At 33.7% G+C, this 21,158-nt stretch overlaps 3 protein-coding genes across 15 annotated transcripts; 2 read left to right on the top strand and 1 right to left on the bottom strand.

The window, feature by feature from the left end:
* Positions 1–2,720: 2,720 nt before the first annotated feature.
* On the top strand, positions 2,721–5,737 carry LOC140841080 (ATP-dependent Clp protease ATP-binding subunit CLPT1, chloroplastic-like). Of its 4 annotated transcripts, none has more exons than XM_073208260.1 (7): positions 2,721–3,154; positions 3,224–3,259; positions 3,388–3,497; positions 3,862–4,041; positions 5,111–5,238; positions 5,303–5,379; positions 5,458–5,737. In XM_073208260.1, exons 1-6 carry the CDS (start codon positions 2,931–2,933, stop codon positions 5,357–5,359), a joined length of 735 nt encoding a protein of 244 aa, XP_073064361.1. In that variant the 5' UTR covers positions 2,721–2,930; the 3' UTR covers positions 5,360–5,379; positions 5,458–5,737. The 4 variants fall into 4 exon arrangements, with proteins under 4 accessions (XP_073064361.1, XP_073064360.1, XP_073064363.1 ...); XM_073208262.1 differs by having other exon boundaries at positions 2,725–3,154; positions 5,327–5,379; XM_073208259.1 differs by having other exon boundaries at positions 2,722–3,154; positions 5,303–5,737.
* Positions 5,738–8,613: 2,876 nt separating this feature from the next.
* LOC140842115 (F-box protein At4g18380-like) lies at positions 8,614–9,627 on the top strand. Its single transcript, XM_073209928.1, has one exon. It carries the CDS (start codon positions 8,614–8,616, stop codon positions 9,625–9,627), a length of 1,014 nt encoding a protein of 337 aa, XP_073066029.1.
* Positions 9,628–12,648: 3,021 nt separating this feature from the next.
* LOC140841079 (putative pentatricopeptide repeat-containing protein At5g37570) lies at positions 12,649–19,135 on the bottom strand. Of its 10 annotated transcripts, none has more exons than XM_073208252.1 (3): positions 15,970–19,135; positions 13,158–15,278; positions 12,649–13,043 (listed from the first exon to the last, which is right to left on the bottom strand). In XM_073208252.1, exon 1 carries the CDS (start codon positions 18,387–18,389, stop codon positions 16,731–16,733), a length of 1,659 nt encoding a protein of 552 aa, XP_073064353.1. In that variant the 5' UTR covers positions 18,390–19,135; the 3' UTR covers positions 12,649–13,043; positions 13,158–15,278; positions 15,970–16,730. The 10 variants fall into 10 exon arrangements, with proteins under 10 accessions (XP_073064353.1, XP_073064352.1, XP_073064354.1 ...); XM_073208251.1 differs by having other exon boundaries at positions 12,649–13,678; positions 14,792–15,278; XM_073208253.1 differs by having other exon boundaries at positions 14,792–15,278.
* Between the last annotated feature and the right edge of the window lie 2,023 nt (positions 19,136–21,158).

Raw genomic sequence — 21,158 nt, 5'->3', positions numbered from 1 at the left:
CGTAATTTGTAATATATGAGATAGATCTTTTATCTAGATTATCCAAAAAATATTATTTTTTTGGTTGGCTCGTCTCATAGATAAAAAATGGTGAGACTGTCTAAAGAGACCTACTCTCTGTACATTGGATTCGATATAATTTTTAAAGAAGTGCTAAAATTATTTTGGTAAATTCTGAAAAGGTTCTAAATTTATAAAAGGATTGTCAATTTTTTTGTTTATATTTTCTTTATTTTTTGAATCGAGTAGGTCACTCATGTATTTGAACACTAATATAATGTTCAACTCAATATGGATGGATAATTATGTCACTTTAATCTGAAAATTCAATTATTTGAAATTCAGGTATCTTATAAGAAGATGTTATGGATTTTTATTTATGAGATGAATCAATAATATTTATATTTACACAACAAAGTAATTTTTTTTTTAACGAATGATTCAAATAAAAAATTCATCTCGTAAAATTGATCATCGTTTCACGAGAGTTTTTGCTGGAATTTTTAATTTTGCTTTCTAGCTCGAGCTTACACGAGCCACACACAAAACCAATGGACTGAGGGTGGGCAACAGAGCAACAATCTAGGCCCACCTCACATGCCCATTTTCTTTTATTTTTTTGTTTTAATTATTCAAACGGTTTAATTTTATTTTTTTTTATATAGAAAATATCATATTTTATTTACAAAAATTTTCTAATGGTTTAAATTGGAAAAAATAAAAAAAAATTAAACCGCTGATTTACCTAATTTTCAATTATTATATTTTTCAATTAATGTAATACATCGATCAACTAATATAATTGTCGTAAAATAGTCGTTGGAATGTAAAAATTGTGATTCGAATTTTGGTTTGTTGTACTCCTTCATCAATTTTTTATTTTATGAAATTGTGATTTTTTTCTATGTTTTACTCTTTTATTTCAAATTTATAATAACATTTTAATATTAAATAAATTATACTAATAAAGTAAGATGAAATAAATTTAAGTAATAAGTGTATTTACAATTAATATTATGATTTATTTTAAGTAATACAAATTTAAATAAAATTGATTTTTTTTATTTAATTTAAAATAAGAATAAAGATGAATTAACAAAGAGACACACAAATAATGATTTTTAACAGTAAACTGAATGTGGGGAGGACCGAGGATGTACATAAAAAAATACCAGAGGCTGTCTGTGTTAATATAATGTGTATATAACATGTGAATTCTACGATATCTGATGAGATGACGAGTGTTAAAATTAAAACCAATGTAAATGTCCTTATCTCTATACTTTTAAAAAAAAAATACAGACGACGTTATTTGGTGCAAATGAAAAATATTTATTTAATTTAATATTTGACTAAAATTTTATGTAAAATATTTAAAAGCTCATAACTTCTTTTAACAAACGAGAATTCCTGATTTTTTAATATAAATTTTGAAATATATTTTCATCTTATTTAATACCTCAAAATATAATTAGTACCTACTTCCAAAAAAATAAAAAGTAGTATCTATATAATTATTTTTTATTATGATATTGTTATCATTTTATGCATGTTGGATAAACTTTCGGCAAACCACCTATATAATTATTATTATTATATTAATACCTCAAAATATAATTTGTTCATGATTTTATTCTTTATAAAAAAAAATACATGATATTGATATTGATGTTGTTGGGTGCAATAATTGTTCTTGCTGTTCGAGCTGTTGTGCGGTTTAAAAGTTTTGAGTTGCACCATTACCACCAACTTTTAGTAAAACAGTAAGCACTCGATCCTACAATGGGTATCAGAGCGAGATCATGAGTCTAAGTCTCCCAAGAAGCATATTTCTATACTTCTTGGGGGGAATGTTAAGTTAAGCGTGCATGAGTGAAAGTAGTACTGATATGGATGACCTTCTGAGAAGTTCTCATAGCGTCAAGCTGTTGATGTTACGTCTCTTGATCTGGTTGGCTAAGTGGGTCGTAAAAGAGGGACATCAGATCTTAACGGATAATATTGTCTTTGTTAGGGAAATGATAAAACTGATCTCTAAGGGAAATGAAACTTCACCAGCAGATAGACACGCACCTCCCTAAACTCATTGTCTAAGAGCCCGACTCATTAGCACTAAAGTAAGTGTACTATGTGCTGCCACAAATATAAGGAAATAAAATCTCGCATTGACTAACAGTTATAGCTTTTGGCCTAATGATAAACGTTTGATCCTAACAGATGTCCATGTGATGCCCCCAAGCTTCTAAATTTAGAGTGAAAATAAAAATAAATATTAGCTCACATATTATTTAATCTATGAATATTTATATAAATTGAATCGAGCTAAATATATTGAAAATTTAAGGCTTAAATTTGGTTTTAAATAGATTTATTTGAGGTCAAAATTGATTCGAAGTTTAAAAAAATTTGTTTTAGTTCGATTAGAATGATGGCTTCGGTTTGACTTTAGCTCGAAAAATTCAAATATGTTTGTGAGTTATTAGAGCTATTGTTCAAAAGGAATACTCGAAATGTTTGTCGATGTGCAAATTATCGAAAAATATTATTTGAGTTTGAATTTGACTCGAAAAAACTTTGAATATGTACCAGTTCGGATTAAAATCGATAAATTAAAATATAAAACAAATATTTTGCCAGCCGCACCGATCCAATGCATATGCTTGTTACGCGAAAAACTTGCACGGAAATCGCAAATAGCGATTTTCAGCAAAATAAAAAGAATAAATAAACAGGAACCGTAGAGGGGCTTTATTGCCTCTATATTTCATCCCTTTCCAGTTGAACCTGGAGTGAATTGAAGGCTTCAAATGCTTTGACAAAACTCCAAAATCTAATCTCACGTTTCTTTTGTAGGAATTTGTGGGAAAAGAATCAAAGATTCGTGAAAGAAATAATATATTTGTTTCAATTCAAGGAAAATTTCTTCTTTAATGGCCGCTCAAGGACTGTCTTTATTTCCTGTTACACCTTCTTTTTCATCCTCCCAGCAATCTTGCGGGGAAGCCGTTGAACGGTTTGTGAGGTTGAAGCCGGATATTCTGTCAAATTATTTTGTGGGTACGAAGCTATCGATTCAACCGTCAAGGTTGAGTCTTGTCACTTCAAGACGACTGGGCTCAACTGTTGCAACCGTGTCTTTTAGCCTTCCAACTGGGTGAGTCATTATATTCTATTATTGGAGTTATTGCTTGCTCAAATTGTTAATTTATCTTTGGTTTTGTAGAAAGAGAGAAGGTGCCGCGTTTGACAAGAAACCAAAGTAAGATTTGGATGCTTTTTCCTTGGTTATTATTGGTTTTGATGTCTATATATGGCTTGATTTATAGTGTTGTGGTTGAGTAAGTATGAGTTTTATGTGTAGTTGAGAGTTACTTTTGGCCTTTACAGATTTTCGGCTAGGGCGATAAAGTCGTTTGCTATGGCGGAGTTGGAGGCTAGGAAGCTGAAATATCCAAATACTGGAACCGAGGCTCTACTTATGGGGATTTTGGTTGAAGGTTGGTGATTGCAAATGATCAAATGCTGCCACTTTTAGTTGATTTCAGTTTGCTTTGAATTTCTATCCTAGAAACTAAAAATCTTAACTCGATTGATTCTCCAGAGAACGATATTTTCCATCAGAAAATTTGTCTGTTTGATTGAAGAAGATACCTTTGTGCATTTTGTTCCTTGAAGAAATGAAAACGTTTGAACTCGGCGTTGAGTTTATGTTCAACACTAGTAATGTGTTAACTATAATGTCGGGTGCTATGTAAAGTGTCGTAGCAGTATAAAAATAATGAGCGTCTTATCATAGGTTACAGTTTTGAAATTTTGAGAAAAAATGTGTTTTTTTATAGTAATCAGGTGTTGATCTTGCAGGAACCAGTTTGGCAGCAAAATTTTTGAGGGAAAATGGAATTACACTGTTCAAGGTGCGAGAAGAAACCGTGAAGCTTCTAGGGATGGCTGACTTGTATGTTTTCAGTCCAGAGCATCCACCCTTGACTGAACCAGCTCAGAGAGCTCTAGATTGGGCGGTTGATGAAAAAATGAAGTCAGGTTGTAATGGAATTCTTATGTTGTTGAAGTTTTCCTCATATACCATGCATAGTTGATTAAGCATTGGTTACTGTGCTCACAAGTGTTAAATTGCTGCTCTTATTAGTGGATAATTGAGCTATAGCAAGCTTTCGATCTATAATTGGGTTAATATCCAAGATCACACGTTTGATTTCTCTAAGCTATAAGTTGAAGAAAAATTTAGTTGCACATCTTGCCTTGTGTGGCTGCCATATGCAACTCATTAATCAAACGTAGTGTTTGACTGTTAATGGTTATAATTTTAGTTACATGGAAACTAACAACTATAAGGTTTGGTTCTAAGTGTTTGGTCCTACAATTGGACTTCCACTGAATTGTCTTTAATTATATTTACTTTGGATACTGTAACGTACTGTTTCGCTATCTAATGGATTTTGTATTTTGCTCTTTCAGTTTTTCAAGATAGACAGTGATCATCTTTTTACTTTTTTCGTTCCTGAATTGCTAATGTTACTTATTTTATCCAAATCAAAGTTTCTAAATTTAATTGTTGAACTGGATGAGAATTTCATCGTTTGCTTGCCATTGGATTACATGTGAATTATGTATCATCGATGGCGTCTTTCCTCGTCGATTACTAAATTGAAATGGGAAAAGAACTGGGATCGACTTTAGTTGGTTCTTTGTGTGCAATCTGAAGTACTGTCATCAAAGGTAGTTTCTAAGGTTATTTTGTCCTTGATTAGGCTGTTTTCTTTTCTGCTAGTTTTTGTTTATTGTTTGCATCAGTCAGAATACTTACTAATGTCATAAGGAACAACAATGGTGCCTGTTCCATCATCTTTTCAGAGTTCCTTGTTTTGATCCTTTTTTAATAAAACATTAAACTCAGTCAAGCAACTGAGTGCCTTTTCCTCCAATTTTGTGGGGTAGACTTTTTCTAGTATATTTTTGGCTTGGAATAGACAGGGTTTGATATATGAATGTATCTCATTCATATTTATGATTAAAACTATGTATAATACTGAATTCTCTAAGTGCTTGCTACTGTCATTACTACTTACGATTGGAAGATCTCAAAATGCAGGTGAGAGTGGGGAGATTACTGTTTCACATCTGCTTCTTGGAATCTGGTCACAAAAAGAATCAGCGGGGCATGCAATAATGGCTACGTTTGGCTTTGACGATGAAAAGGCCAAAGAACTGGCTAAAACTGTAAATTTACTGTGTATTTAGTCGATTTGAAGTTACATGATTTCTTTGGAATCCTCCGGTGCAGACTTCAAATCTTTCTTTTTCGCAGATGGACAAGGATATTATTTTGAACTTCAAGTAGCTTCGCCCAGTCAACCGGGTGTAAGAATCTCAAAACCTTCATTTTCAGCACATGCCAAGGAGAAAATTTTCCTCTTGCTGATGATATTGCTATACAAGCCAGTTATCAACACTTTCTTAACAGGGTCTGGATTCCGCGAATTCAAATGGCGAAAGTGTTCGTAGTTTTGATTCAAATGCACTTTTGTTTGCTCAATTTGTTATAGATTTTTATGGAGATGAATGTTTGTCTCTCCGTGGCTTTATTTAGTGTTCTTCTCGGAAAATGTTGTGTTTGTATTCCATCTTTGAGATGTTGGATATAAATTTTCAAGTTGGTGTACCTAATGCATAAAAAGAGATACAGGACATGATTTATATAAAAATAAGAATGTAAAAACTTGTATGAGACGGTTTCACGGGTCATATTTTGTGAGACGAATTTCTTCTTTGGGTCATCCATAAAAAAATATTACTTTTTTTGTTAAGAGTATTACTTTTTATTGTGAATATCGTCAGAGTTGTTCGATATCACAGATAAAGATTCGTGAGACCGTTTCACAAGACACCTACTCAAATAAGAATTTTAAAAAAAAGATTGTTTATATGAGCAACAATTATATTGGAGCAAAATATATTCGGAAAAAAATTATTATATGAGCATATTTCACAAAAAAATTATGTTTCCTAGCTTTTTGTATAATTATTGATTTTTTGAAATTAGAAGAAAATTTGTTGTAATTATATCTCAAACACATTATTTAATCTAAAATTCGAGATCTTGAATCGACCAAGCGCAATTGTATTTCATTGACATTATTTTTCTAAAAAAATTCAAATTCATATAGTATGCCATTAAAGATCTGAGAAAATATATATAAATAAAATGCTAGCAAGTAACAAAATCATTCAAGATTACTTAATATAATATATAAGGATTTTGAAATTATTTTTGACTAAAGTAAAGTTTTTATATTAACAATTGATATTATATTTTGAAAAGCTTCTTTATATGTATTAAAAAAATTAAAATTCATTTCGGTAGTCGAACTATTGATAAATTGAAAAATGAGTATATGAACTATTGTAAATAACTTAATTGGTACATGCATTGTTTATAGATTGACAAAAATTAATACATGATCAAGCTAAAATTTCAATTTTACCTTAACCTAATTTACTTTTAATTTCAATTATTATAAATAAAGTTAATTAAGTATACATTTTTATTTTCAAGATTATTTAATTTATTTTATTGATATGTTTTTTTAAATATTTATTTAAAAATCATATTTGATAAATAATTATCAACTCAACTATACAACAAATTTTTTTTATCATATCAACGAATTTTGATACGAGTTTGATGATTGAGATGAAATTCTACTTCTTGATGGTCCACTTATTTTCAAAAAAATTTAATATTTGGCATTTTTTAGCCTAAAATATTTTTAATTTCTAAGAACTACTTCCACTTCTGACACATTGATGAGATCTAAAATTGTCTATTTTATGTATTTGTTGCTTGCTTTCAATGATTGTTGGAAGATCATTTTCTTTACAACATAAATGAGTATTTTTATTAATACTCCTTAATCGTTTGTAATTCTTTTGTAATGTTGTCATGTGAAACAATATTGCCAAATTTTTTTTAGAAAATATGTTATTTGTGCCAAAATATCTGGATTACTAGTGACACATTCCAAAATTAGTATTTCTATTCAAGGACTTAACATTTTATCTAAGAAATGTTGCATTGATTTATTTTCTTCGACTTCTGAATTTCATTTATATTTAATGAATAACATAATATATTCATCCATTAAACACATGTAAATTAAAACTATACAAAGCTTGAATATATTTATTTTTCTTATCTGTGTCTTGACTGTTAAAATACTCTACCACTATAAATTTTCATTTAAATAGGGCAGACATTCTTCTAGCTATCTCACTAAGAGATTCTCTGACTATGACTGACTCTTTGGTTTCTGTATAAGTCATGTCCCAGACAATTTTGACCGATCCCATCAGACTCATCTCTAAAAGTTTAATGAATCATTATTTATTAAGATCAATTATTCCTTATGCTATTCTCATTGTCGATGTCCAATCATTGATGAGATATTTTATGTTTTTGAAACTCAGTACATCAAAGTTAGGCATAACTCCATAAAGGTGTATTGGTTCTAAAACAGACTTCCCATAAAATGTTTGTTGTAAGATAATTTGATTTTTCCTTGAACTTATTTTCGCAGTGTGTGCTTATCCACCTACTTGGAAGTTGGAAATCTATTTAGGGTTCTCTCATATTTTTATTATGAGATCTTACATTTTATCTTGGTTGTTCATGGGAAGATAACCAAGTTATCGAGGGAGATTCACACCATGTTGTGTTTATCTTCAGATATATAACATTGAGATCCGCAAAACTCTGTGAGATCTTGAAGATCTTCTAGACCAATAATTTCTATAGTTGTCATCAACTTAATTTATTTTCTTATACAAGTTAATCAGATTGATCATTTTTTATTCGTACTTTAAAGATTTTGGTATTACTTTTGTCTTCCCTCTTTGGTGTAGTAAGAATTCAATACCAAATAACAGTGATAACCTTCTTTGTGAGATCATTTTACTAGAACTTGGTTATTATTCTAGAATTTAGATTCTTGTTTGAATATCATTGAATGTTTCAAGAATTTATTATTGTTTCTCAACAATTTTCTCAATTTTGCGTGGTACATGCTATAACTAATTAGCATATTTATGTACCGTTTTTTGAATTTTTTCGATCTCCGAAGAGTTAAGAGAATTCATGACTATTTATAGGAACCTATTACTCTGCATAATATATTTACTTTAAGATTCTGATATGTTTATCTTTGCTCTTAAAATCTAAACTTGGTTAGATTTTATTGTAAATAATTTTACCTCGACTCTAATATAATTTCTGACGTAGTTATAAAATCAAATTTATTTTTTATCACTTTTCAAAATTGATGAACTCAAACTAAATTTTTATGTCTTTGAGTAAATCATAAATTGAAATTTGAATTGAGATTTTTTTTTATAATTTATCATTATTTTTAATGGGTTTTTAAAAAAAAAAAAAACAAAAAGAAAAAATCCTATGGCAGATTATACTGCACCATCACCACAGGAGATCAAGGCCCATTCACCTACTTGGGCAACACGCAGACTCCCTCCACCTCCCCGCTCACTCCAGGATCGTACACTGATAGTGAGAACCGGAGAACAAGAAAATACAGAGAAACAATGGAAGAATCAATGAGGAAAAAATTAACGGCGTCTGAATTTTGTGTAGAGAAAAACCCTTTCAATCGCCTCCCGAAAGAGCTGATAGTGTCCATCTTCGACAAGATTTCGGATGCTAAATGTCTATGCATTTGTTCTTTGGTTTCCAAGAACTTTGCGGCTCTTGTTCTTCAAACTCGTGTGGTGTTTGTGGAAATGCCAGGTGTGTTTAAAGCTTGCACCTGCCACCGTGATCCTGCGGCCGTACGGCCGTCACGTCTGGTGATCTCTCTTCTTCGGAATATCCCTTATTTTCTGTTCAAGCCTCTGATAGCCCTGTGGTCGCTTCTCAAATATCGATTCAGGAGGGGAGGCGAGACTGCTTTGTCGAATCCGGGCAGCATGAACTTTCTGATGAAATTTTCTTGCGCCGACTCCATAATCATTAACTTTTCTCTCGGCAGTGTCTACCAGCTGAGATTTGAGCCTCTGCTCAGGTGGAAATATGGGTCGTCAGGGTTCATCTTCATATCCGCCAAGAATCGTGTTGCATCGACTGTTGAAAATATAGGTGATTCCAGTGTCCAAACTGCAAATGATTTAGCCATGGAGGAAATCATTCTCTCGCTTCTTTTGGTGGGACAACACATCTTGGATTCCATTTTGAGGTTGACTCTTATACGCAAGATTATTGCTGGTCTTCCAAACATAAAAAATGTTGTGGCAGGGGATTATATGAAACAGGGTAGAGTTGTTCTTGATGAAGAGGGGGTTGCGGGTTTGAAAGAGAAGAATCCATTGGATGACAGATTCTGCCTAAAGCTGTGGAAAGCTCCTGTGGTGAAACTGCCACTTTCTGGATGCATAATGAAAGAGGTGAGCCTTATCTTCTTCAGACAAATTGAATGTTGCGATACTTTAGTGGCAGAAAATTCGTTTGAAGAAGAAGAGTACCGTGAACTTGCCATGATTTTGGTGAAGGAAGAAGCTAGTTTTGAAAAGATTGTTTCACTTTCAGATACTTCAAGTAATTAGTGGGGCAAAAAGAAAAGGCTGAATTAGAGAACTGTTTGATGATAGATAGACTGGATGTTCCATTTTCAGGATGTTTGTTTAATCTGTAAATGAAAATATGAAATTTCTACACCTTCAGTTAAGTTTCCACGAATTTAAGGTCTTTTAGTTGCGCCATATATAAGTCTTCATCAATGTTTTCTTTAAACAAAACAATCCTTATCATCCTAATTGAAATCGTAACTTATCTACATGTACATTTAGCAAATGTGAAGAGATTTATGGTCCTCAGGTTGAAGAGTTCTGTTACTGGTAACACATACTTTAGGGAAGTGATATGTTTTTCTTTCGACTTCTTCTCAGGATAACCTATCTTTGAGTAATTATATTGTTTCAAGCGGTTTAAACTCAGGTTCTGCTAATGGAATCTGCAGTATTATATTAGATGGCAGCATCTTGAGCTAAATGTCTCTTGAGGTGGTCCCTTGATTTATTCGCGGAAAGAACTCTATTAGATTAATGTCTTTGGTACTGATTCTATTTATTCTAGGAGATCTGTTCGTTGCACAAGGCATTATCAGCCCCCTAGTATAACTAACCGAGTCTGCAAACTGCTTCCTTACATCATTTTTTTGCAAACCAGAACTCTAAACAGCCTCACGAGCAAAAACTCTTTCTTCTGATACATACTCTCCATTTAAAAGAAGGGCCCTGCTTGTGCCAATGCAGCCAATAGGTGTTGGCATCACAAGCATAAAATCTCTTTGGTTAATGGTCATTTTTAATCGTTTCACACTGCAGTTATATGTCAAGCGCTGGCCAATTTTATTCCCCTTCACATGCATAAATTACACAGGAAACACCAATTAACTGTTACAGAACAGCTCCAACTATTAATTTTGTCTTGATTCAAGATTCTATACATTATGAGGTTGGCTAATCTTAACATCATGTTTTTGCTTCATGAACTACGTTCAATTTGTAGCAAATAAGTAATGCCCTCTATCCATACCCGCGGAATTGATTGAATGACTTTAGCAGCTAACTTCATCTTGCTCCAACTATTACAGAACAATATTTACAGCTCCAACTATTTATTTGTCTTGATTCAAGATTCTATACATTATGAAGTTGGCTAATCTTAACATCATGTTTTTGCTTCACGAACCACGATCAATTTGTAGCAAAGAAGTAATGCCTTCTATCCATACCTGCGGAATTGTTTGAATGACTTAAGCCGCTAACTTCATCTGCTGCAGCTTGTTGCTCCATTAGAGTCAAATTCACTTCCCCCTATTTGTTTCTTTATTTATTTTATCCATGTTGCATGGGGGAAGCTAGGCATGTGAAAAAAGAACTTGAGGGATGCAGATGGATAGTGTTTGTATGCTTTGTCTGACATTGACAAGCTTGCGTTACAATCTTGCAACCTTCAAGTACACTCAATTTAGATCTTACTTCAGTTTTCTGTGCAGACTAGCATTAATATTAATCTCTGATATATTGGAATGGTCATACAACGTTTCAAATTTGAAATGAATTATTTTATGGTATATTGATATTGCACTTTGGTATAATGGAATGGTCATTAAACTAGTATTCACTCTTCTTTTCTCTTCATTTATCCAACAAGATAAACATCTTCACTCTTCACTCTTTTTTGCTCTTCATTTATCCAACAAGATAAACATGTATGTGATTCTAATAGACATTGATTCAGTTAGAATATGAATTAGTCAATCAGTGTTAATACTTTTGTATCAGTTAACAGAATCATCAGTAATTGTAATCGAAATTAAATTAGTAGTTTCCTTCATTTGCAATTGTAACTTCACATGCAGTCTGCAATAGATTCCAGTGTCCAAATTGCAACTGATTTAACAATAGAGGAATTCATTATCCTGGTTGCTCCGATGCAACATCACTTCGTTGATTCCATGTTGAGGCTGGCCCATATACACGATATTGTCGTTCTTCCATGGAAGGGTGATGACAAAGTCAGGTCGAAGATGTGGAAAGCTCATGTGGTGAAACTGCCCACAAAAAAAAAAGAAAAAAAAAACTCAATTAGCGACGATTTAAATTTACCCGACGGTTTATAAAAGCTACTGCACTTAAATACAGAACGGCTACAGAATTTCTAAATTAAATTCCATCGTAAATTCGAAATTCAAAAAACCGCTATGGTTTGTGACAATTTTATTAAAATCATTTTTCAGCGATTTTCACATTTTTCTTTGGTATCAATGAGTTTGTTCACCCACTAAAATATAGTTTACAGAATCATACACTTGAAGAATTTGCTCTCATTCGTTTGTCGTTGTTATGATATAAGAAGAACTCTATTAATTTTAAAAAATATTTAATATGCAAAAAAAAATTTAACAAAGATTTTAAAAATAAGCTAAAAATTTTAGGTAAAATCTTGTCAATTACTTAACTAAGAATTACAATTTACACAACTTTAAAAATAATTCCACGAATTTAATTACTAATTAGTTTATGTACCCAAATATCATTTTACATTAATAATATTGATATTGCAATTGCCCAAATCTATATATAATTCAAGGTAAAAAAAGTTATATTAATTACAAATTCTTAACTGCCGAATTTTTCAATATTTAAATTCTCAATAACAAAGTTTTGTTCATTCAAAATAAATTAGTGGAGCAGAGTTTATTACAATTTATAATAATTAAACCGTACGTCTCTTTACAAACTATGATGGAATAAACATATATAAAATTTAAGTGCATTTGAAAATTACATTTTGTACCCAAAACACACGACAACCATTTTGATTCACATGGAATCACAAATTGGGTCATCTGAAATAATTCAATCAAATCATTTTCTCGTGTTCAAATCATTCGATCCAAATACAACTTTATATTATATTTGTCCCAAAAAATAGAAAATAATATACACATAAACTCTCCATCCAATTCTTGAAATACATATTTCTTGATTAATTGTTCGACAGGGGTGCTCTTTTAGAAACTGGTCTTTTCCAAGTAAACAAATCAAATGGATAAGAACTTTCAACAAAGCACCACAAGAATTTGTATCTCGAATGTCAGGTAGCAAGAATGAATTCAATTACAGCCAAAAACTATGCATCATTCTTGATTCTAACATTAAACTTTTCCGAACAATAGCCACATACATGTCCAGAATTACCTCCCCATTTACAGTGACTCACCATTATGATTCCATTGTCGATCCGGGGACGATAATATCCGGGATCACAAACTCGCATAGGGGCGCCAAGAACATACTTTTCGATGTTTTCAATATCTGGTTGGCTCCTAGATGTTTCAGTGGTTTCTGTTACTAGGCAGCAAATGAAGATGGTATTTATTTTACCGGATATGACCCTCCAAATCACTGACAAAAAATATATGATCGGCTGGATTTAATGTTTCATTTTATCACTACAAAGATGGAGCATCAAACAACTCAACTCAACAATTGCAAGGCATTAACTTAGCAAAATTTAGTCAAAAGTCTACTCAATTTTCTCTACAAATTCGACTAACATCACTCACTGCATCGTATCACAAAGATGTCACTGAAGCATAACTCCTCAATACAGCAACCAGATCAAACTCAGGTTACTAGCTACACTAAAACAAACTGAAGTTCACTTCGTTATCAATAGATCAATCAATAACTAGATAAAACTCAAAGATCAACATACCATCATCATCATTCCATAAGATTCCTCCATAAAATCAATATTTCTTTTCTTTTAGCAGATAAGACATGTCCTTTCAAAAGTAAAAAACAAGCATGTGTATTTATTTAATAAACTCTACCAAATAATCATGCTATCATCATCATGATCGGGAATTATTAGAAGATTACATATAATTTCACCGAACACTGTTATACACACCATATGATACATTTAGGTATCATAAGTATTCATATATACTTAGCTTTGGAGTTTCTGTGTCATGACACCACACATCAACACCTAAGCATATCATCTCGACCATTGCTCCAACATGTGAGAAATTACAACATCATTACAGGAATCCACATCACCATCTATATTTGACATCAACTAATTTATATAATTCATTGGGTCAGAATCTCATATGTAAAATAAGCATGACCACATATTGGCACCTTTAGAATATCCAATATCTTTGCAGAAAGTTAATATTCATATGATGAGAAAAAGATCTGATATGTTTCAGTCATTATCAAGTACCAACCATACAGTATTTCTCACGCACCTCAGTAGCATACCATTACCCTTAATAACAGAAACAACATCATCATCATAACTGTCCACACTTTACCTTCTCTTTATGTTTTTAACTATCATCTTGCAATTTCAAAGGTCAGTGATAATACAAACATATATTGTATCAAGTCAACACAACGAACACACAATTAAAGAATTCAATAAACATATTTTCGCATAAGAAGACCATATAAATGTATAGATATGCACAATTAATATTGACCTCCAACACCTAAACCGAAGATCCTAACCATCCCGGACATCTAAACACTGCTCTAATACCACCCGACGTAGTACCCCGAGGTTGATCTCGCACTAACCACGCAACTAACCAATTCTAGTTGGTAGTAACTGATAACTATTAATAATCTGTGCTTTTTTTATATTTTATATTTCGTCTGGCATATATTTCCCACACATTACACACGCACACACACATATTATATCTTGCAAATTTTTTTAACACAAAATTTAAAAACAAAATACATTTTTAGTATCATTAATTATACTCAACACTTAGTAGCATGGCTCTACCCTGGTTTCCATTATGCCATGATACAACCTATCTACCGCCACCAACATCTAACATGTTACCTGAAAAACAAATCCCTTAAGTGAACTAATGGCCAAAATGTTCATAATCAAACATGTATAGGAATTAAACAACTGTAGATAATCACACGAAGAATCATAAGCCAATTTTCAACTCATATCCTGACATCAGAGTAACTTCAACCATTATTTAGCTAACACATCACATGAAGGACCATCACCCAATTATCAACTCGTATCCTGACATCAGAATAATTTCAAAAATTATTTAGCCAGCACATCACATGGAGCCCATTATCAACTCATATAATGACATTAGATTAACTTCAATCATTATTTAGCTAACACGTCACATGAAAGACCGTAGCCAATTACCTGAGATAAGAGTAACTTCCATCATTATTTAGTTAAAACATTCCACAAAGGATCGTAAGCCAATTATTTATGAGGTGAAACCAACAATAATACTCTCATGCCTCTATATATCATAATCAATCATAATCACAATCAATATATGCGACTAAAAATGCATCCATATCAACAACTCGTACCCAAATATATGGCCCCCTGCAGAATCACAACAATATGATGTCGCTCCAGATGCATTATCCACTGACTGACAAATACGATCATCAACATGATATATCATCCACCGGCTAAACAAAATGAACCACATGGCATCAACATGATATCAAGTCAGATACATCATTCACTGGCTAATTACACTCCACTGGCTCTCTTTAGATAACAACTCACTGGCTTTGCCAGATCAACAAGCATACCATCCATTCATGTCTCTTTAGCCTCATAATTACCGCCATATACATGTCATTTGACCACAAAACTCATATATTTACCGATCCTGCCATATTTCCAATCACACGTAGTCAATTACTATTTATACAATACATTTCCTAGTGATAAGTGATAACACTTGATCAAAGCAACATAGTTTCAGTCATTTCCAACAAAGAAAAATATGGTTAAGTTATTAGAATATAAAATCATTTTAGAATGGCTCAAAAAACGTGTGAATTTGCAAACAATGAAGAGACAACTTTACCACTAAACTTGACAATGCTATAGGCAAGCATCAATCCCTCCCGACATCGCAATTTATTATTATAATTTCTAAGGCGTCATAGCTCAAGACTGCCCAAAACCAGTACAAACTGAATAATAAATCAAGTGCTTCATTAATTCTTCAATGCATATTTGCAATTCAGGAATAAACTGATATGATTCAATTCATATAAAGTTCTAGCCCAATTTTAATTCATTCAGTAAATAAGCTTTAATTTTATCCATAAGCTAGTACAAATTCAAAGAGAAAAATAATATATACACGTGAATCCGAAGGCCTTCACACATTTTGACCTCATATTATTTAGATCTGGGAAATTACATAGATCAATCATTTTGATTTTTAAAAACCAAATCAAAACCCAGAAACAGCAGATAATTGGTAGGCACGTAAGACTAAATTCAAAGATGACATTGACTGCACATATTGAGTGTTAAACTGAAAAGTCAATCAAGAGTAAACAACAGACCTGACAAAAGGCTGCATCAATAAAAGCAAGACCACAGCATTGCCAATGGAGTAGGCACACTTAGCCATCCAATCAGGGTACACAAGAATCAAGTTTTAGTGAAAAATTGTGATGTTAACTGCTTCTCTTGTATTCAAACATGTGATAAAATGAATTTTCTTGCACGTGATATCCCTATCATTCCATTCAGCAAGATTCTTGAAGGTAGTAGGAGGCACGATGAAAATATTTTAGATTGTCTAAACAGCAGAAAGCTCTAATTTTCTTTTGTTTTCCCCTCTGGTGCTTCCTTACATAATCTTACCAGAGAACTGATCTTGAAGAAATATTTAGCAGTATCTATACAGCTAAACTGCCAAAGAATGTTGGTTACAAGCTAGCAGAGAACATTAGCAGCCGAAACTTCTCCAGCCAACTTCATTTTGCAGCTCCGGTTCAAGTTCTCAAACGAATCAAACCAATGCACAAAAATTATGGACATATGAAACCAACCATCAAGTCTTTTGCTCACATCCTCTCCGAAAATATATTTTTCAGATTAATCCCGACTGAGACGAAGACCGCTTGTCCTAGTGCTCATCAATGGGAAGTTGCTTTTGCAATTGCATGTCAAACCAATGACCTCAATTCCATAGCCAAAGGCAAGCGGATTAAGATATACGTTTTGACAACAAACTGAGCAGCAACCAAGAGAGAAATAAAAAATCTCATGCTCATTTGATTTCGATGTGATAACACTGCCAAACTCAAGAATATCAGGATCAAACTGGGGTAACTGGCTCTAAATAACTGTAACCGGGAACTTTTTGAACTCCTTTGTCTCTCATTTTGTCTCTCAAATGAAATATATCCAACCATCTACCAGCTTCTGCATAAATGTGGGACAAAAGCACGTAGTTACCAGCACTCTGAGGCTCAAACTCAAAAAGTCTACGGGCTACGTCCTGACCTAAATCAATATCACAATGCAGCCTGCAAGCCCCAAGAAGAGCACCCCACGCACCAGCATGAGACTCAACCGGCATTGACCGTACGAGCTCGTAAGCAGCCTTGAGCTTTCCTGATTTTCCAAGAATGCCGACCATACACGCATAATGATCGGGAGATGGATTAATAGAATATTCTCGAATCATCAGGTCAAAGTAACGGCATCCATCATCAACAAGGCCAGCACGACTGCAAGCTGTCAAGATAACGGTGAAGGCCACGGCATCAGGTCTTATGCCTTCATCCAACATCCTGTCGAACAGTTGCACTGCTTGAGCACCACTACCGTGAGTGGTCAATCCCTGTATCATGGAACAAAGAGAAATCAGGTCATGTCTAGGCATCTCCTCGAACAAATAAGTTGCTCTCTCCATACTCCCACATTTTGCATTCATATCAACAAGAGCTGCAGCAACATGAGGTCTTTTAAAGTCAAAGGAACCATTGCTCATATATGATTCAATCCATTTTGCTAGCTCCAAGGACCCCAATTGGGAACAAGCAGACATTAAGCTCACCATTATAAATTCATCAGGTTTCACACCAGCAGACAAAATTTCACCAAAAACATTCATGGCCGCACCAGGCTTTCCATTCTGTACATACCCTGAGATCAAAGCAGACCATGAAACCAAATCCTTCTCAGGCAACTTATCGAACAACGCCCTTGCAGCTGCCATATCACCCGCTTTGGCATATCCATCAATTAAAGTTGTAAATGAAACCTCATTCTTGAAAGGCATCATGTCGAAAAGTTTTCTTGCATTATTTAAATCACCAAACTTAACCAACCACTTAATCATCGAGTTCCAAGCCACCTCATTCCGCTTCGGCATTTTATCAAACACACGTCTTGCAGCTCCCAGGTCCCCAAAATTCAAATAACCTGTCATCATAGCAGTCCAAGAAACCTCGTTTTTTATACGCATTCCATCAAACAACTTACGAGCACATTCAATCTCCCCACATTTTCCATAAAAATCGATCAAGCTGGACCCAACAAACACATCGCCTTCACTTCCACACCTCAACACCACCCCGTGAACAACCCTCCCCTCCCTGAGACCCGAATTTCTAACACATCCCTTAATCAAAGAAGAAAATGTATATTCATCCGGAGCCACATTTAAACCCCTTCTCATCCTTCTAAAGAACAAAAAACAATCATTAAGGGAAATACTCTCACACTGCGCTTTCATCATGGTGTTCCAGAGGTAAATATTTGGATCGGAAACGCAGACGAAAAGGCTGGTGGGATAAGAGAGATTGGTGGGCATTATGCTGGTGCAGAGAGAAATGAACAAGGTGATTAAGAAATGATCTTGATCGTAACCTCTACGGATGATGTGGGAATGAACCTGGTTGAGATCTTTGATCGTCTTGCACGCTTTCAGAAGGGGTAACACAGCTGACGATGGGTTTCCCAGGAGCATCTTACTCCCACAAAATTACAACTGACACTCTGGAACAAAACCCTAAATCAACATTAAAAATTCCCATATCACAATGCTTTGTCGATCCATTTCATAACCAATCGAACAGACAGCATTACCTGGTCGAATACAAGAAATTAATACCAACAACACAATCCAACCAAAAATCCGAAAAAAAACACCAAAATAAAACTAAGTTCCAACCATCATCATTGTAATTCAATAAGGAAATAAGGTTGAGACTTGGGATTGTCAAGATTTCAGCTGCTTTTAAAAAAAATTCACAAAACTCCAATATTTCAGCAAAATAAAATGAATAAAAAATTTGCCCCAATATTTCATCCCTTTCCAGTTGAACCTGGGGTGAATTGAAGGCTTCAAATGCTTTGACAAAACTCCAAAATCTAATCTCACGTTTCGTTTATAGGAATTTGTGGGAAAAGAACCAAAGATTCGTGAAAGAAATATATATTTGTTTCAATTCAAGGAAAATTTCTTCTTTAATGGCCGCTCAAGGACAGTCTTTATTTCCTGTTACACCTTCTTTTTCATCCTCTCAGCAATCTTGCGGGGAAGCCGTTGAACGGTTTGTGAGGTTGAAGCCGGAGATTCTGTCAAATTATTTTGTGGGTACGAAGCTATCGATTCAACCTTCAAGATTGAGTCTTGTCACTTCAAGACGACTGGGCTCAACTGTTGCAACCGTGTCTTTTAGCCTCCCAACTGGGTGAGTCTTTATATTCTATTATTGGAGTTATTGATTGCTCAAATTTTTAATTTATCTTTTAGCCAAAACGGCGGGCCTCTAAATGACTAATCCAGCCCAACCCACCTTGGGCCGCCCAACTCACTTATTATTTTTTTTAAAAAAAATACTTAACATTAATAAAATAAACATAAAAAAAAAATATATTTCAGTTAAATAGTTTCATAAAAAACTTAAAAACATTGAAATAAGACATTGAAAGCATACAACAATCAACATAATCCATAAAAAATAAAGTGTTTATTCTAATTCACACAAGATTTCATCGTATACATGTACTAAAAATTAACTCATGTAATATCACCAACCGTAAATACAATGAAATCTTTAAATTTGAATTCCAAATCTTTTTTAGTATACACTTTCTCCAGTTTCTTAAGGATTTGTCCTCACAAGGAAAAAAAAATTAACGATATTAAGGGTGTGTCCGCACAAGGCACCTAGCTCTTGCCATCTACATTTTCTTAAAAAGTGAGAAACATTGGAAGATAACAGAAAGTCGAGGAAACAGACGGTTGTAAATTTCAAAAAAATATTATGTGTTCAACAATACAAATAATTACTTTATTTACTATATTATTTCGATAATTCTAGATTAGTTCGAGTTAAACATTAAAAAAGGGAGGAGACTGGAGAGTATAACATCTTCAAAAAAAATAGAAGCATAGAGATTTTACCAGAGTGATTGAAGTTAGGCACATGAGAAAAAATAAGGAATAAATAGGAATTTTTATACAAAACTTAAAAATATAAAATTCTACCCTAGTTTGGTGGGCCAGCCCGCAACCCAAACGGGCTCAACCCGTTTGGCCCGCCTCCAAACGGGCTGCTATTTTATCAACCCAACCGATATTTACGATACGGTATACGGTACCGTAGTACGGTACGGTATACCGTACCGTACCCACCCCTAACTATAAATAGCAGTTATACTTCTTATTTACATATTTTGACATTAGCCAGTTTATCATTTCACTCATAAGAAGTTATATTTGGTAGCTACTCCCAAATCTTCTTGGTAGGGAGCATCCGCTATTATCCTCGTGATCGTTTGGAAAAATTCTCCTTCTACGCAAAAGTTTTGCACCACTAAATCACATGAAACATCGTTGAATCTTACTAAATACATGACCACTTCCTTCAGTACAAATGCTGAGAACCGCACATGATGTGCATTCCAAATTTTTCCTCGAATTTTGACATCCTCATTTGGCGACGTCCCTCTCATAAAATCGATGTGGCCTCCATTCGCAAACATACGCCCATGCATCCAGGAATCTGTTGTCGTAACTTCTTGTACGTTTGGACGAACATTCTTCAGTACAAATGCTGAGAACGGCACATTCACACGATGTGCATTCCAAATTTTTCCTCGAATTTTGACATCCTCATTTGGCGACGTCCTTCCGATAAAATGGATGTGGCCTCCATTCACAAACATACGCCCATGCATCCACGAATCTACTGCCGTAACTTCTTGTACGTTTGGAAGAACATCCTTCAGTACAAATGCTGAGAACGGCACATTCACACGATGTTCATTCCAATTTTTTCCTCGAATTTTGACATTCTCATTTGGCGACGTCCCTCTCATAAAATCGATGTGGACTCCATTCACAAACATACGCCCATGCATCCAGGAATCTACTGCCTTAACTTCTTGTACGTTTGGAAGAACATCAAGAATCATTCTTGTATAACAAGACACAATTCACGATCAAGTTGTGTATTTGCCAGCGAACCAATGGATGGATCTACATCTTCTTCTGTTAAATGTTTATTAGTAATTACAGTGCAGTCACCCATGTCATCGTCATCAAACGAAGTAATACACTTCTTCGCGAAAAGGTTTATGGACCTTTGCGGACCATGTTTCCAACGAAGCAAGGAATCGAGCATCTACTTGGTATCGTTGGGATCTGCGAATTCATTATTTGCAAATCGAATTATGGGAAAAGATTTAGAAATTTTAGAAGTCCATGTGGCCAAACAGGTACTCTAGA

The sequence above is a fragment of the Primulina eburnea genome, chromosome 9 (assembly GCF_022965805.1).
Source record: "Primulina eburnea isolate SZY01 chromosome 9, ASM2296580v1, whole genome shotgun sequence".
NCBI classification, from domain to species: domain Eukaryota; kingdom Viridiplantae; phylum Streptophyta; class Magnoliopsida; order Lamiales; family Gesneriaceae; genus Primulina; species Primulina eburnea.
Note: the sequence above shows the minus strand (reverse complement) of the source record. Positions and strands in the feature narration are given on the sequence as shown.

Excerpts from the sequence above, each read along its gene's own strand:
- LOC140841080 (XM_073208260.1), top strand. The coding sequence starts at position 2,931 with ATGGCCGCTCAAGGACTGTCTTTATTTCCTGTTACACCTTCTTTTTCA. Across the intron at positions 3,155-3,223 it reads TCTTTTAGCCTTCCAACTGG|AAAGAGAGAAGGTGCCGCGT; the intron begins GTGAGTCATTAT and ends TTGGTTTTGTAG. Across the intron at positions 5,239-5,302 it reads CCAAAGAACTGGCTAAAACT|ACTTCAAATCTTTCTTTTTC; the intron begins GTAAATTTACTG and ends CCTCCGGTGCAG.
- LOC140842115 (XM_073209928.1), top strand. The coding sequence starts at position 8,614 with ATGGAAGAATCAATGAGGAAAAAATTAACGGCGTCTGAATTTTGTGTA.
- LOC140841079 (XM_073208249.1), bottom strand. The coding sequence starts at position 18,389 with ATGCTCCTGGGAAACCCATCGTCAGCTGTGTTACCCCTTCTGAAAGCG.